At 40.9% G+C, this 18,235-nt stretch overlaps 1 protein-coding gene across 4 annotated transcripts in view; it reads right to left on the bottom strand.

Annotated features, from left to right (window-relative positions):
• Positions 1–18,235, bottom strand: part of IL18R1 (interleukin 18 receptor 1) — a 37,541-nt gene that overhangs the window by 17,957 nt on the left and 1,349 nt on the right. For all 4 annotated transcript variants that reach the window (XM_057496888.1, XM_036907404.2, XM_036907402.2 and 1 more), the window contains exons 2-5: positions 12,906–12,970; positions 9,743–9,989; positions 5,970–6,135; positions 3,205–3,355 (exon numbers count right to left, since the gene is read on the bottom strand). In XM_057496888.1, the coding sequence (XP_057352871.1) occupies positions 3,205–3,355; positions 5,970–6,135; positions 9,743–9,989; positions 12,906–12,963 (622 nt within the window). In that variant the 5' untranslated portion in view covers positions 12,964–12,970. The remainder of the gene's footprint in view (positions 1–3,204; positions 3,356–5,969; positions 6,136–9,742; positions 9,990–12,905; positions 12,971–18,235) is intronic.

The following is an 18,235-nucleotide window of genomic DNA, read 5'->3' on the forward strand; positions in this document are numbered from 1 at the left end:
CAAGTTGAGTCAAGGACCAAGGGTCAGGAGGTGGTTCTGTATAATGGGGAAAATGGCTGACTATCTTTCTCTGGAGCCACCTTTTTTCTCAGAAACTTTGGTGGGAGTCCTGGAAAAGGTGGTAGAAAGGACATCTTTAAGAAAGGACGCTACTACTAAAACCTAAGAGAACCCACAGCAGCACCAGGTTTGTACAACTGGTGCAATTTGAGGGGCACAGTGTTATTTAAGGGAACAGAAGGAAGAAAACCCCTTGGCGTCTGTCCCTCACACCCCTAGTCTAGCCATGAAGTTAATACCACAGTATCAAATGGCACAGAGGTTGACAGCAGCAGGAGATGTTACCAGATCAGCCAGACCATGAGATGAAGAAAATGGCAGATGCCAGATGGGCATGGAGAGGACTGTGATTCGAGGAAGTGGTGCTCACCCCTTGGTACCTGAGGGACCCGCACCCATGCTATGGGTGAGCTGTATCAAAGCCACAACATAGGAAAGGTAGGGGCTCTCTCCCCCTGTCCTCAGCATGGTGGCAAACTTCAACAAAGCCAAAGGAAAATGGCCAGGATGGGTCTGAGTCTGCATGTCTTGCTGAATGAGGCACAGCTGAAGGAACTGTGGCTGTCTCAACAATTCACTCAACAGACTAGTCATAAGCAGCTACTGTGGGCCAAGGGCCAGCTCTAAGTATGGAAGAGGCAGGGGGGAGAGGAGGATCATGTCAATCTCTTCTTCTTTCTAGGAGCTTCCCCATCAGTAGAGCTCTCCATGACCTCCGCACCATTCCAGGGCACCACACACACCCGCCTGCCCTGTCCTCAGGCAGCCCTGTGAGGGATGAACCATGACTGGCCCATTTTACTAGTGAGGATTCTGAAGAAGAGAGAAACTAAGTAATTTAACTCATCCAAGGTCACCAGCTTACAGGGCTGCTGTGAGGATTATGTGCAATGATACATTTAAAGTACTTGGTACAATTCTCGGCTTGTAGTTGGTGCTCTTTGGATAATGGAGATTCTTATTACTCCTTCCAAGAAGAAAGGAAAGAGGAGCTGATGGCCAGAAAGCAAAGGTGGATCACGGGAAGGTGCTGGAGGTGGGAGTGTCAAGGGACCAGAGATTTACGAGATTAAAGAACACACAGCTGACTCTTGAACAATGTAGGGGTAAGTGGGGGATGAGCTGACCCCTGGAAATTGAAAATCTGTGTATAACTTTTAACTCCCCCCAAACTTAACTCATAATAGCCTACTGTTAACTGGAAGCCTTACCAGTAACATAATCAATTAATATGTATTTTATGTGCTTATTATATACTGTATTTGTACAATAACATAAGCTTAAAGTAAGTTAAAACATGTACATGCTTTTTTCAAATTGTTGTGAATGTCCAAGACATTTCCCAATATATTTTTTGAAAAAATTAGAGTGTAAGTGGACCTGTGCAGTTCAAGCCCTGGTTGCTCAAGGGTTATCAGTATCTAGGAAAGTAACACTGAAGCGCTTAGGGTAGGTATATAGCTCTTAAGATATTTGAGTTTAAGAATTTAGTTATGGGATTCCCAGGTTGCAGGCTGTGGCAGGAAGAATAAAGTTCCCCTCCCAGAAAATTTGTTCCCATCCTAATTTTCAGATCCTGGGAATATTACACCTTACATGGTGAAAGGGACTATGCAGTGTGATTATATTTAGGATTATCAGGTGAAGGGCATGTCCTGGATCATCAGGAGGGCCCAATGTAATCACAAGGGTCCTCAGGAGAGGAGATGAGACAGAAGGAAGCAAGGGTTAGAGAGAAATTTGAAAATGCCTCGCTGTTGCCTTTGAGGATTGAGGAAGTGGCACAAGCCAAGGATGCAGCTGGCCTCTCGAAGATGAAAAAGCCAGGAAACCTGTTCTCTTCTAGAACTGCCAGAAGGAACAGTCTTGCTAAGACCTTAATTTTAGCCCAGTGAAACTATGTTGGACTTCCAGTCTCCAAATACACTCATGTTGTTGGAAGATACTGAGCCTGTGGTAATTTGTTCATTAGCAACACATGGAGCCCAGCTAGATGAGTGGTGGTTGAAATGAACAGAAAGATGTCCCTAAAGCAAAAGATTTCTAGTAAATGTGAGCCCACAGTATTGTTGAATGAGTCATCACAGGAGCTAGACACTTTCCCGGATGATGGAACACAACATCCAGTGTGCATAAGCTGCCTGTCTTCAAATATTCAAAAGAGCTGCTGTTTGCAGAAGGGACCAGATAATCTGTGGGGCTGCTGATGGAAAGCACAAACCAGTGAGTGGGGGCTTCAAGGGCGGCCTAATTGGACTTAAGGAGAAAAAGTTTTCTCAACAATCAAATATTAAAACCTAAACCAAGCTACTATACAACTGGGTTATTTTCATGGTAGTTCCCAAGAAGGGACTAAATGATCACTTAATGGCTATGCCATTCAAAAGATACCATCACAGGTGAGGTTGAATTAAATTACATCTAAAGTCGCTGTCCCCCTAAAATTCCAGGCTTCCATTTTTTTGTTTTATGACATCGGGGCTCATGATAAACCAGACTAACACAATCTTCCCCCAAATGCTCAGCCCTTTCCACCTCCACGCCCATGATCATTACACGCTCTCATCCGAGCACCTGTCTCCACTGGGTCCACCAGCCCACCCATCAGGCTCACCCTCTGAGACCCCACTGGGACAGAGTGCTCTGCATCCGTCCTTCCTCTGCACCCTGAACACCTCACAGACGACACCAGTATCATATGCTATGGGGTCCTTAGGTGGCTTATCACCTCTCCTGACTATAATCATATTCCTCAAGAATAGTACGTTGCTCCATTTTTGTATTTCCCTGCTTGCCCTTCCTTCCCCAGTGCTCAGTACAGTTTACTGAATATAGACAACATCAATAAACATCTGTTGAGTGAAAACATATGTGTTACAACAAAAGATTCCACAATTTACTCCAATACCCAATAAGGCAGTTGACTCCTGGGAGGTTCACCTATATAAACTTTCCTTTATTACCCAAAATAATCTTTTGCACGGTGAACAATGCCAAAATGATTTTGACCCTTATGTTTGAAATGGTAATGTGATCACAACTCCAATTCAGTTGCCTCTGGCTTCCTGTACTGCTTTAGAAGAAAGAAAATATTCCATTATACTAAGATACATTGGTTTCTTCCAATTCTAAAATTTCTCTTACCTTTAATTACTGTTATTTTGAAGGTTTTGGTGACATTAAATAGTTTTCCATTATGAGGAAGGAAGAACACACAGGTGTAATATCCCTGATCTCTAAACTCAGCATTTTTCTTTAAAAATGGGTCTTTGTTGTTTTCTATCTTTTCACAGTTCTGTTTAAAGAGAAAAGAAAAAGCAAGTTCAATATTCTTAAGTAAAAGCAGTATCATGTTACAATAATTCAAACTTTTAAAAGATGTTTACAGAAAAATAGAAACAGAATGGAAACTAGCAGTTTCTGAGTAAATGTCCAATGAATGGCACTACTTTTACTGAACGATAAACTGCAGTCCCATTACTGTGATTATCATTACTATTAATACCTGCTGAGAAAGAGACTTTAAGGGGCTTGGTAGCTGCTCCTGTAATATTCTTTCAATATCTTTCTTTTACACCTAAAAAGAGGGAGGCCAAGAGGAAGAGGGAGAAAACCACAACAAAAAACCCCTGCAGCGCTCCAAACTTTCCACAAAAGTCCGTTTCAGAACACTTTCAGTCTAATTCCATGTAGTCAGGACCACACATCCTGGGGGTGGGTAGAGGAGGTGGGAGCAGGTTTACCCCGAGAACTACCCACCCCCGGGATGTCCTGCACCAGAAGACAGTGGGCTGGTTAGAAATGCAGCAGGAGCATTCGAATCTACAGCCACACGGACATGTCTGTCACAGATTTCCATCTATGTCATGGGAATTCATAGTAACAAAAAGGCCATCTGAAGCAATCTAAGAACCAGGGGGAATATGGGAACTACCTTGATACCTTGACCACATGACACTGTTACTTCAGATACCAGACTCGGGGAACCTCCCACTAACAGACTTGTTTCTCAAAGCTCCGAAAGCCAGGGGCAACTGGGCTTAGACTGGGCTTGTGCACCCCTCATTGTGTACTCACATCAGTAAAATGCTTCTGTCCACAGCAGTTTCTATAAACCCAAACTGATTCTTTTCCAAGGCATATTAAAATATCAAAGATTCTTCACTTTTACTTCCAATCAGTTGTTTACTGGTTTAGCTTCCCTGTGCCCCTCCCCTCGGGTAGATCACCATCTGTAAACAGGCTGAATGTACTTAAACCCTGTGGTCAAGTGTCTAGCTGAAAAATCCTCAATACGTCTATTTTCTAAATTTAAATATCTGCACCTTGGGTTTTCTTAAAATCTGATACACTGAGCCTCACAGATCTATGTGAACTGTAAAATATTTGAACATATGACAGGAAACAGAGTCAAGTCAACTCAGGACTGACTCAGACATTTAGAGAACATTTTGGATAAGAGCACTCCTTGAAAAGTCACAAGTAAACAGTGTTAAGGTGTAAGGTACAAACGCAAGCTTCTAGGAAATCATCGGCAGTCACTTCAACAGACCACCTCTTCTCACAGCTCTGCAGTTCCCATAACAAAGTCACATTTTTTAGGTTTGCTCTTCTATAGAAATAATATAATGTGTGTTGTATGTGTGCATCTATGTGTATATATTATGTGTGTTTCTGTGTATGTACTCTCCATGGTATTACCTAAAAGAACTCCTATTATTCAACAAGAAAAAGATATACCAACTAAAGAAAATAGACAATCCACAAAGACAAGTGGTAAAGGGACTTAAGAGGATTTATGCAATGCATCAGAATGTAGAATCACCATGATGTACACCAGAAACTAATAGACAATTATATCTCTTTGTACTCCAATAAAAAATAATCTAAGATGTGAAAAATATTTTTAAATATTTAATTTTTTGTTAAATAACAACTGAGGGAAAAAGACTAACAGTTATAGAAATCTTGCATGTCAAAATTTAAACATTCTAATGGCATTACTTCCCAGTGTGGTAGCATTGTGAGAAAAGAGTTTTAAACTGGCATAGCTCCTTGAAAAGGAGTTTGATAATGTAGATCAAAAGCCATAAACATGCTCACAGCCTTTGATTCAATAATTCTACCTTTAGGGGTTTGGTTGAAGGATAAAGTCACATATACTCAAAGACTTATGGGAATGATATTTATTTTAACCTTATAAATAATAGTGAGAAATAGGAAACTAACAAATGTCCAGTAATAGAGAATTAGATAAGGTAAAAGTATATACACAATGGAATCCCATGTTTGAGAGAATGTTTAAAGATGTGGGGGGATAATCACAACATAATTTTTAGTGGATAAAGAAAAATATAATCTGTTAAAGAATTCCACTTTTTACAAGTAGATGTTTACAGACACACACACACAAAAATAATCCCCAAAGTCTCTAGGGTTTACATAGAAAAAAAATCCCCAGTGTGGGATTTTGAATGACTTCTCCTATTTTCATTATTAACTTTTCCATCTTCCAGTTTTATAAAGTGAACTCAGATAGTCAGAAAAAAAATACATACAAAAGAATTTTTTAAGTATATATGGCAGAAGAAAATGAAAATCCTTCACCTAGCATTCCTAAAAATTAACTTGTTGAAAGAGAAGGAGAATGAAGAAAGGGCAGGGGAGAGGAAGCCTTTACTGTTGACTGAATACTGCGTGCGGGACAGGCACTGTGAAGCATGTGTTACATGCAGGAGTCCATTACAGCAGTCCTGAGAGGACACCTCACCCGTTCAGGCCAGCTGAGGTGGGTGGGGTCACACAGATTGCGTGTCCCAAGACCAACATGCTTCACAGCCAAAAGACCCTCATTTTGGAATTTCATCCTTTCTATTAATTCTTAAGTTAATATATTTTGAAAGTGTTACCTTATACAATGATGTTCTGTTGACCACTTTTTGATAGTAATTATGTTCACAGAAAACCTGCAAGGATTTTTTAACTTCCACAGTTTTACTAATTATTTGTTTTTCAGTAAAACAGCTGTCTTTACTTCTTCCAATGACATTTAATGTCCAATCATAAGAATAATTTCTATGAAATAAAGATGTAGAGATAGTGTATAATTAGTACAGAGATTTTGCAAACACCACCTTTTACTAGTGAATCCAATGAATTTTTTCCCTTATTTTTGTATAAAGAGATCTTTTCATTGATGTCCAAACTCTGCTGTTCCTCTTTTTGGTTCAACAGGAAGAAATTTAACAACTGTCATGGGATAGGGATAGGGGGTAGTGAAACACAAACCTGAGCATTCCTAAAGACACACACACACACACACACACACACACACACACACAAAACCTCCTGCAGCCCATATATTACAGCTGTCAGGACAGAAATGTTTAAAATTTCAATGATCCTTGGAAATGAACAAGTTCAGAGATGTTAACCCAGGTTGGGAGGGGGTTGGTAATTTCATGACAACTATAAACAAACTCCTGAACTTGTTTTCTGAAAGTCTGTATACATGCATTGGGCTTTATATTTCTCTAGGTAGCTTATTCCATGCATCTTCTCTTACTATTGAGTGCACCAACACTCACTCTGATACACCCTCAGTGCAACCATATTAGCACTCTCAGTGCCTTACAGCAAAAGTTATTTTGAGTAGATTTTTTTGTTGTTCCTTGTCATTAGAAATTAGCAAACTAGAAGAGGAAATAAACTTGAGTGTTTTTAAAAAGGGACTTTATAAAAGAAATTCTTTGCAATCTGATGTATGCTTAAATGGCACATGTGATATATAGATCCATAGAGTAAAGACAACAGACATGTGTTAAGTTGTCCTGTGTGCCTGACAAATTTGTGCCCACCACAGGCTCCTCCATTTCTCCTTTAATCTAAAGTAGGATGGAAGAAAGACTAGCATCACTGAATTCTAGGTATTGTATCATGTATGTGCAATGGAGATGACTATAAGTTCAATAACTTGCCCAAGGTCACACAACTGGTAAGCAAAAGGGCCAGGACACACATCTCTTTGATCCTGAAGGCCAGGAGTCCTTTGGACAATGCTATGCTTTCACAATCTATATGACTCTGGCCTTTCCCCTTGGGTATGAGTTTATATAAGATTGGCCAGGGCTAAATGTGTGGAGGTTGGCAGGCTGCCCTAAAGTTTGAAGAGTATGCAACATAGCAGAACTACCTGGCTCTTAGAAAGGACTGAATCCCATTGGCAGCCTCCTCTTCTCAAATGTCTGTAATGTTTCTGTGCCTTAAGCTTCACTGAGCTGGACAGAGGTATGTTTCTGGATTTCTCTGTCCTGTTGCTCCCAAGGAATGGGGTGCATGCATATTCCCATCTTATCAGACTATATTGTTCTCTACCTCTGCAATCCTTGAATCCTAACACTCCAAACCAGCTGGCAGAATACCTCTGCATCCCATATGCTGCCCTGGGAGTGCTGAATCCAAGGGCATGCTGCACTTGCTCTGAGGAGCTCAAAGGCCAGTGAGGCTGAGGCCAGCTCACCCACACCCGTGCTCATCGATCCCTCCTACAGGGCCAGGCAATCTGGCCACACACAGAAGGGAACAGAAGCTCTGGCCCACTCCTTCTGGGCCCCTTACCAAGCCAAACATGTTGCCTGTCAGTCTAGAATCTGATTCTAAGACTCCTGTGTGTGTTTTTCTCTCTACCTACTATCATCAAGAACTCTCTCCTGTATCCCCTCCCTTCTTAGTGGATTTTCTCCTCAAAATTTGATCTGGTAAAATGATTTTCATTTCAGGATTAAAGTACCCATCTCCAAAGGCATATCATTAGCAGAGGACTCCTGAAAAATTAAAGGTTTAAGGTTTTAATGTGAGGATTCCAGGGATAGGGTCTGGTCACTGACAGACCACATGTAAGCTACAAAGACTCACCTAAATCAGTACACACACACACACACACACACACACACACACACACACACACACACACACACACTCCTCTGTAGCAAACACAGGCTACTGCTTCCCAGTTTCACTATATTTGAACAAGTCTGTATCTTCAATACTCTCATGTGTGCAAAACAACCTCCTCTGTGCAGACTCCCATTTATTTCCAAAACCACGGTCAAGGCTGCTTCCCACCATCTCTTCAGCTCCAAAGTCCTCCTTCAAAGTCCTCCACTGCAGAGGCTTTGAGCCCCCTTGTTTTCCGCCCCCTCCTGTCCTCCATCCTCTCCCTGGTCCCTCCCTGCCTCCTTGACATCCTATCTCTGATGATTTCACCTTCTCTTGCTGGCCCAGGCTGTGGTCTCCACCCTCCTCATCAGAAAGACAGCTAATGCCACTGTCCCTCCCTGAGGTCTCCAATGACATTCATAGATGACTGTTGTCCCCTCCTTTTGCTCTTTCTGCCCTGCCCAGAATACTCTGTTCATTTAATTCACACCTTTAATCAATCAGGATTAGGGAGCTGTTCCTTTTTCTCTACCCCATTTGTGAGTATTTTTTCTACTTCAGTGTTAAAAAACCCATTTCTGGAATCATCTTTCTTAAAAGGTCACATAAAATTCATTGGTTAAAAAAAAAGTTTTAAATTTCCTTTGAACTCCTTGGGAGTTCCTATGCATACAAACAAAACAAAATGACCTCTTTTTTTTTTTTTTGCAAAACCACACGCATTAATATCAAGGTTTCATTGTTGTACCTCACAGCCACTCTCAAGGGCACTGTAGATAACTATCAGAATGCACTCGAGAGGCGCTCATAGAAGAGACCTGCTCCATCTGACAGCACCCCAGCCCCACTGGCCTGGCCCTGAGCTGTTTCCTCAACTCTCGGTTCAATCTAATTCTTTATAGAAACACACACACACACACACACACACACACACACACACACACGCATGCATAAGTCTGTGCACAACAAAACACCACGTCAGCAATGTTCCACTAACAGTCCGCCCTAGAGAAGTGTCTTGTCCCAGGCACGCCTCCCCCATAACACCAAATCTAGTGTAAAGAGAACCAAGCTCAGTAATAAGTCACTGCCACGTCCAGTTGGCCGCTCCCATGTCACAGAGCATAGGATTCTCAATCAGGAGTATCATGGCAGAAGCTAGGGTCCTGTCATGACAGAGCTGTGCAAAGCCCATGCTGTGCTCCCCTTTCTTGCTGCCCTGGCTGGAGGTTTGTGACTGGCTGCCAAACGCACATATCCGTCACCGGCACTGCCAGCTGGCTCTCAACAAACTCCTGAAAATTGGACTAGCATGGGCCTACACCAATTCCAACGCCTCCCCCCAGCCCAAGGATACCCCTCAGGAAGCTGACCCTGCCCCCCTTCACCATATGTTCATGACAGTACGGAGCCCCGGCCATGGATGTCACTTGACCAGCAGCTCTAGATACAGGAACAGCTGAATTTTAAAATGAATTGCATTCAATCTTCACTTATTTCTGGCAAGCATTCCCTAAAAGTAAATAATGTTAAGGTAATCTCCTTTCTTTAAGATCACTAAGAAAATAAAACAGGGGCAGTATTTAATTTTTCAATAAGGAAGTGTTTATTGCGCATGTAGGAAGAGTAGGAGAGAGAAAAATGCATGGATTATCTGACCTTCCCTACGACGAGATATTTAATTTGCTGAATGAAGTCCAAGAGTGCTATGAAATATACTAACACAGAGAGGAGGCGTACTCACCCCATTTGGAAAGTGTAACGTCCACTGTCATCCAACTCAACTGGCCAAAACTCCAAAACATAACCATGCAAAGTAATTCTGGGTGAGCTGCTTGAGCCTAGCTCAACCTTCCCACGTGATCCACTGGTTTTGTACCATTTTATGGAGTCTGTTTCATTCTCATCCTCAGACGTAGGTGGGCAATATTGCAGGTAGAAAGGTTCCCCTTCAGCAGCCGTAATGTGAGGACGTGAAGTGCAAGTCTCCTCTAAAGAACAGCAAAGTAAGGGAGAAAAAACAAAACCAGAATAACAATGGGGATTTTTGTTCTTTCTTAGTGCCTTAGTGAAGAAGCTGCGTTAGTAAGGGAGTCCTGAGAAACCTCAGTGTCTCAGTCCTGAAGGGCCTTTATTTTGGGGCCATTCATCCCCACACTAATGCACTTTGAGAACACAAATAAAGACATGTATGAAGGGAAGCTTGTAGCAGCTTCTCCCACACAGGAAGGTACCAGAGCTTAACCTGCCATGGTTAGAAAACAGATACACACACGTAGTGCAATCTTTTCAAAGAAAATATTACACATGAGAACTTCCCCAGAAGCAAAACCACAGAAGTCACAGAGTTGCCACACCTACCCCAGCACATCCCTGGCTGAGGAGTCTCCAGGAAGCAAGCAGGAAACCTAGAGACCCAGAGCTTGTCACGGGCAGCATCAGAAGGCTCACCTATCTTTCTCCCCACCAGTCTGCCTAAGCGTTTCCGGATCAGATGTGGGGATGGGTGAAGGTGAGCCTATGTACCTTGGAGTGCGTGTAAATCCCTGACATCTCTAGGTCACTAGGGAGGTAGTCAAGAGTCAAAGAAGACAATTTCACTCCAGATCTGGGTATCTGTCCCTTCCCCTCTTTGAGCTCTCTCTCTCCCTCCCTCTTTCTCAACTAACCCAGATACTCTGGTTTTGGGAATTAACCTCATCCTTTCAGTCACAGAAGGTCATTGTTCCCCTCCTTTTGCACTTTTGATAGTTCAAAGTCAGCATTGCTGGACCTTTGCCATATCCTGTCCTACAGTCACTTTAGGGGCCCTTGAAATGCATTTTGAGAAGGCGAATCCTTAAATCTAGTAGTGCATTTCCCCCAGGGCATGGAGCAAAGGCCTTCACTAGAGTTAGGGTTTCTTTTAATTCAGTGTTGTTAACTACAATGTAAAGAGCAAGTGGCTCAAAGGATAGAAGAATTCTTTGAAAATATGGATGTCAAATCTACCTCAAAGCACAGGAGATAATGAGCATCAACCTTGTGTTTGATGATTGCTGCACAATCTCTATTTACATTCCTCTACTCCGTGGAAGGCATGATATGAGTGTCCAATGTAGGTGTTAGATTTAATTGACTCCCCAAAGGATGGTAGGTCATCAGCACCTTAATTTATTTTCCTGGTCTAGAGATTTCCTACACATATAACAAAGAGTACAAATCACACAACATGTGCTCTTTTGTGCCTGGATCTTCTGTACATCATTGTGTCTGTGATAGGCATCCATCAACGTAGTTGCATGTAGCAGTGACTTGTTCTTTTTGTTTATAATTTCAAAGCACCCGATTGTGCTAGTATTTGACGATTTATTTATCCATTCTACTGGGTGTTGAACAATTTGGGTTATTTCTGGTTTAATCCAGTCTTTAAAAAGCTGCTGTAAACACCCTTTCCTGTGTTGTGATGGACGTGTGCACCTCTTCCTCTTTGCGAGTGGTTATCCTTTGAGGAAACCTAACCTGGAACACATAACGTCCAGGGGCAGAGGGCTGGCTTCAGGTATCTAACCAGGCTTCGTTGATTAGAAAAGATTTCTGATTGGAGAAATGAGTGGCATTCAAGGTGTAGGGATGGCCCAGAAGCATTCCCATTCTTACATGAACAGAACATAAGGATCAGCTGGGTCAAGAACTTATCCTCTTTGGAATGAGCTCCATGCTTGGAATTGATTTGAGTATATGGACAATAATAGGATGTTGTCATCTAACTTCAAAGAAGTTAAATGAATCATCCACACAGAATTTGTCCTGTCTCCCTGGAGTGAACCCTTCATGCAGGGTGCTCTTCAAATACCTGAAAGGACAGAGAGCTGGGCGTTGGCAGCCTTACAGAACAAGCTGTACCCTTTTCACAGTAACCTGGGAGCGAGGTTATTGATGGGCGTCTGAGAGTGAGGGACCCGTGAGGCCATCTTCTGGCACTCTGCTCTCCTGCTCAGCAGTTTCTGGCAGATCCTTCCATGTCCAGCAGAGTGGAACCGCTTCCTTGCTGTAATACCTGGGAAGTACTGCATGTGTGGATCTCAACAGAACATGGATCCACTTAAGCAAATGTACCCCAATATTGGGACTGAAAAATTTGAAAGCATCAATACCTTAACTCTACTAGCTCTTTAGCAGTAGTTCTCAAAGTAGGGGAAATGGGTTCATGTGCGTCCCTCTCAAGATAATACATTAAGGCAAACCAATATGCTTCCACTTTCTCCTCTGAGGCCTAAAGAGAACCTTGCTAATAAATCATGGAACTCTTCTCCAAAGAATCCCAATAAGGCCTCAGAATTCATTTCAATAAAACCCTCCAGGCCATAATCCCTCATAAATTAAAACTGTCCTTTGATACCTGCTATAAAACCAACTGTCTTCCCTAGGTTAAGCAGACTCATTCTTATATATTCCATCTAAGTAGTATTTTCTTTAAGACCTTTAAAGTATTCCTACTCACTTTCTTCAGTATCTAAATATTGAGATGATCTTTGCCTTCATTTCAGGAAGAAAATAATGTGCATAACACTTAATCAATAATAAGACAGCCATGACCTCTTTGGTGTCAAATAACATAATGCAGGTTTTCATCTCAGGTAAATGTAATTTATCAAGTTCTTACATCCTGCCCTCAGGCTAGATAGCTAAATCTTGACCTCCTCAGTAAACCCAGATGATTCTTTGCTTGATCCCATTCCTGTGAATCTTTTATTCTCTACACCAGGGGCACCAAATGGTTGACAGCTTTCTAAAGTAAAATTTTAAATCACAAATTTTAATAAATTCAGCCTCCTCAGTAGCCACCTCCACATAAAAGAAGGAAAACCTTGATATTCCCTCCAGACTACCAATGAAGTATGTTTATGAAGATCATAATTACTCACCTGAGGTGTTTATAAACATAAGTATCAAAAGTGTCAAGGGCAGCCCTCTGTGGTGCATGGTTTCTCTGGAAAACAGCATAAGACAGGGTCAGCCAAAACTTTCTTATGAAAGAGGTTGAAAAAAAATCTTCTGGCACACAGACTTTTAAAAAATCAGCCCAGTAAATTTTCATATCCCTTAATATAGTCAACAATTGTTTTCAGAATGTTCAGCCAGGTAGAATCAATAAAATTTCAAAGCAATGAATTTTAGCCCCCAAAAGAAATTCCCTGTGATGCAATTCTCTAATACAAGGGAACCTTTTGTATTTCAGGCCTGCTCTACTGAATCTTACCTCTAAGGTCAAAGTCAAGGGCAAGAGTATTTCCAGAAAAGTTACAATCCTGTAACTAGACAGTCTGTGCCATCCTGAGACATGTATGGTAGATCTGCCCAAGTAGAAGTGTGTGTGTGTGTGTGTGTGTGTGTGTGCTTCTTTCTTTTATCACACCAAAATGCTCATCATGATCTTCCTTTGTGGGCTGGAATTTTAAATATCTATCTTCCTTCTTCAGAACTAAGTTTTCCATAAGTTAGAAACTAAGTTCATTTTGTTTACCACTGTATCACTAAAGTCCATTCAACACCCAGCACATTACTAACACTTGCTTAAGAGGAAGAGATGCATGCACATGTGCGCACATGTCCACACTCACATGCTCAAATGTCATATTTCTGGAGTAATGGAGAGACAAAGAGCGAGTTTCCTACACTCCGGAGGCCTAATCTACATTGACTCAATGAAGTCAAATCTGTGTTGAATTTTGTTCCTACTCCAACCCATCTGTTGTCCTACTAATGACAAGTTTAGAGGGTAGAACAGGGGAAAGGTGCAGTGGGCTCATACACCAAGTCAGAAGATTTTACAATCAAGTGTTCCTTGCAGACCACTCACCTCCCAGGCCCCCCGAGTGGAGGGAGCACAGCATGATGGTTTTAAGGACATACAAACCTGGGGTGGCATTCCAGCTTGAGCCATGGCAAGCAGTGCAGCCTTGGGCCCTTTTCTTAAAAGTCTCAGAGCCTATTTGCTCATTACCAGAATGGAGACATTCAGAAGGCCTCAATCCCAAATTACTGAGTCATCAAACAAGCTAATGTTGGTGAAGTCTTCCTGGATGCACAGCAGCCTCTCGTCCCCAGATAATTCTCTCACCAGCTGCCACTCCTTCCCCCATACTAAATAAAAAGGACTGTTGATGCCCAAATTCTGGATGAAGTTTAATGGCTAAGCTGTCAAATCATTTACATCAATCCTTATGAATAATATCACCAAGTCTTTGATGTAATTTCTAAGAGATAATCATCAGTAATGTAAAGACAAAAGGGATGTGTATAGATGGAAAGTACCAACTATTCATAACTAAATTAGAAGATTTCTATGCTTTGAAATCAGCCCCATGCCCACACATAACATCATTTTATTATTAACTCTATTCTCTTAGCTCTAGAATGAAAAATGTTGTTTCCTCTGGTTAAAGTTGACACAGCCTTGTAAAGGACACTATGGTTCTGTTGGTTTTGGGGTTTTTAAATTTTCAAGTCTACTAAGAGATAAAGTAGTTATGAGACAATTCAGCATTCTGATGAGTTAACTCTGAGTTTCAATATGAAACATGTTAAGATCCCAATATAAAAATTAGCTGATGTTTGAACTGCTCTGTGCATGTATGTGTGTTTGAATATATAATTTGTAATGTGCTCATTATGGATTCAAAAGATTAAGATATTAAATAATGGAATTCATTTCCCAAAGAAAAGCTATTCTGAGAACTGTCGTAGATTTATTTTAATACTAACAAGAATTAACAAAATACATGTAGGAGGGCATGAATATTAAATTCCTTGCAGTGGGGAAATTTGGAGGTTCTTTCAGTGTTATGTTTGATATTGATATCATTATGTTTTGCCTTTTCATAATTTTAAAATTTCTTTCTTCTTCCCTTTCTGCCTTTCTTTTAAATGTTTCCAATTCCTAAAGTAATATATGCCCATTATAGGACATTTATAAAACAAAGATCAAAAAGAAAACAAATCTCAATGTGCATAATACTTCAGCATGTTTCTTACAGCTTTTCTAAATATTTTCAAATAATTAAGATGACATTTAAATAATTTTGGATCCTGTATTTTCCACTGAATAAATGGACATTTTCCTATGTCACAAAAATCTCTTTGTTAACAATATTTTAAGGGCCACATAATATTCCTTCTTAAGATGTATTTTATTATAGATTAACCCCATGACCATCTTGTGCAAGGCAGTATGGATCCATTTATGGAGCAAGGCCTCTGATGCCATACTGGCTGGATTCAAATCCCCTTTTTGCTCTGTATCAGGTAAGTAACATTGGCAAGTCACTTGCCTTCTCTGTGCCTCAGTTTCTTTACCCATGACAGGGAGTAACAATCCACCTCCCAGAGTTGATGTGAAGGTCACATGGGTTACTACTTCAAAGTGCTGGTGAATAATCAATATCACTTAAATGTTAGCTATTATTACTTACTACTTATCCACATTCCTTATTATTTTCTTGGTGCTACTTCATGGTATTCAATCTGAGTCAAAGAGTGCATTTTCAACATGATACATGCATACTGCCAAACTGCATTCCAAAAGTGTAATCATTCATACTCCCTTAACTGTGCAAGATACCATCCTTCTACCACACCCACATAAGCATAGAGCATTCTCTCCTCATTCTTTAAGTCTAATTAGTATTAACATTGGTCAAATGGTATCTCATGGTTTTTTTAATCTGCATTTCTATCGGTAGAAAAGAGGCAAAATAATAATCATGTAGTTATTTTACTTGCATGATTATGAACTATCTTTTTATGTCTCTGTCCAATCCTTAGATGTTTAGTGTTTTTTCCAACTTGTTTGCTTTACCTTTTAACTCCTCTGCTGATGTGTTAACATGTGACAAATGTATCATTCTTTTGTCTTGTGATTTTTCCATTATTTTTACATTTAGAGCATCCCTTTCCTCTCAGTGGTCCAACAGATGCTTATCTATATTTTCCTCATTTTTATGACTTAATTTTTTTTACATTTAACTTTTTTATCCATTAACAATTATTTTTTTTTGGTATGAGAATAGAATTTAGCAACTTATGTTTCTCAAATAGCTACTAATTATTTCTCTACCATTAATTAAATATTCCTATACTTCCTGTGCAGTCTGTCTATACCATAGTTATAAGTACAGATCTCCCCTGAGCACTTTATGGAAAAATCTAACACACATCGTTGCTGTAGTGCAAATACACACAAGCATGTGTACACACATACTCTTACCCACACATATACACACACACCATTCTATTCCGCCATCTCACTTTTTCTATTCATAGCAGTTACCTCTAACTGACATACTATGATTTTATTTCTGCTTGCTTGTTTGTTATTTTCCAAATTATTGTAAATGCTTTACATTCATAAAGTATATACAGTTTGCAGTCTTATATGATCATTGATGCATTGTTACATCTGCATAGCCTTCTACCTACTTCTTAAATCATGATATCTTGAAAAGTATGCCTTAATAACTGATGTGAAATCTAGGGTGCTCATTCTGACCTGGACCTTAAAAAAAACGGGTTTCACCGAGACATCTGGAGTACAGCCTGGGCAACCTGATGTCTAAAAATCTTCCAGGTGAATCTAATATGCAGTCAAGGTAGGGAGACACTGACTTAGAGGATGTTTTATATACTTAAAAGTAAATTTAGTAAACCTTATGTACATATACTTAATAATGATACTTAATATTTAAGAAGTAAATTTAATATATCCTAAATATATGTTTAATAATAATGTTTAATATTTAAGCTGAATTAAATATCTGTGCATACATATGTATGTGTATGTATGTAGGAATGCATGTATACACACACACACACACACACACACACACACATATAAGAAGACTCACAAACTTCCCCCCTAAATCACCCAATGACATGAAGTTTTCCCTAAATTAAAAAGGCTCTCTTCCAAATCTTGTGTGACTAGGGTGAGGGCAAGATACAAGCTGACCATCCCCTCTGCCCCCCACCCACCAGGAAATGCAGCCCAAGGCCCACCAGAGTGTGTGAATGGTCATCTCCTGAGCCCTTGATTCTGCTCAACTGCCCTGTTGACAGACCCCACTCTGAGCAAATTGACCCTTCTCTGGAAAAAATAATTCACTGAAACCCATAGCTGTTAGGCCCTTCAAAGTTCTTTCTGAGAAGGAACCTGAACCTCAACCTGGAAAACTGGTCAAGTCCAGACTGTAGGTAATTCCACTGACTCACATACATAGGTGTCTATGTCTATGCCTCAATGTAATCACTGGTACTAGCAGACATGTAAATAAGTGCCTCCTAAGGTAAACTGCCTTGTGAAAACAGTAACACTAGTGATTTCTTGAACACAATTCTTTCTCTACAGTGTTGAACGCATCATGTTTCCCTCAGCATTTGAGATGATAAATCCACCAAATGCAAAGAGAGAAAAGTGATCAGGGACATAACATGCACACACACTTCTGCTCTAAGGACGAAAGAATTTATTCTTGTCTGCAAAACCAGAAGAACCAATCCCATCTCACAGTCCTTGCCCCACAAATGCCTGTCCCCACCCTTATGCTTTCCCCCAGCATCCTCCCCACTTCCAGCTGCCACGTTCCTCCAGTCCTTGCAACTTGGCAGACGGTAGCCTGCTCAAGGAAGCTCTCCAGTTACTGCTGCCCCAAACAGCCTCCGGGCAGTCCAGCCCCACAGGGCGTCCTGTTACTCCTAGATTCATTCCCACTCGCTGGTGAGTTCCCTGAGGCAGGCACCTTGCCCTTCCACTGTGTTCCCAGACCAGGTGTTCTTAGCCTCTGTGTGTGTATTTGTGCTGGAAGGTGAGGGTCACAGTTGTCTCAAAACGTGCACAAACCCAGTTCCTCCAAACTTACACCCTCCCAGCCCATCCAAGGCCCTTGGATTGAGAAGTGCATAGTACCACATAGCATTACATGCGTGTGTGCTGAGGTCCCAAGAATGCACCAAGGGAAAGGGTGAGATGAATGCAATAATCTCAGGTGTCTATATCTGACTGTGCTTGTCCCGATAACGTCTATGTGACTGGCTGGGGATTCTAACTCCTGTAAGGATTGCAGATTAAAGACAAAGGTTGTGTTTTCAAGAACATTTAGGTGTGAATCTGGGATCTACCACTGAGTAGCTGACTGCCTTTAGATAAATTACTAACCCTCTCTGTTCTTTGGTTCTCTTCCTTTTACTAAGCATGCAGTGC

The sequence above is a fragment of the Manis pentadactyla genome, chromosome 2, assembly GCF_030020395.1.
Source record: "Manis pentadactyla isolate mManPen7 chromosome 2, mManPen7.hap1, whole genome shotgun sequence".
Taxonomy (NCBI): domain Eukaryota; kingdom Metazoa; phylum Chordata; class Mammalia; order Pholidota; family Manidae; genus Manis; species Manis pentadactyla.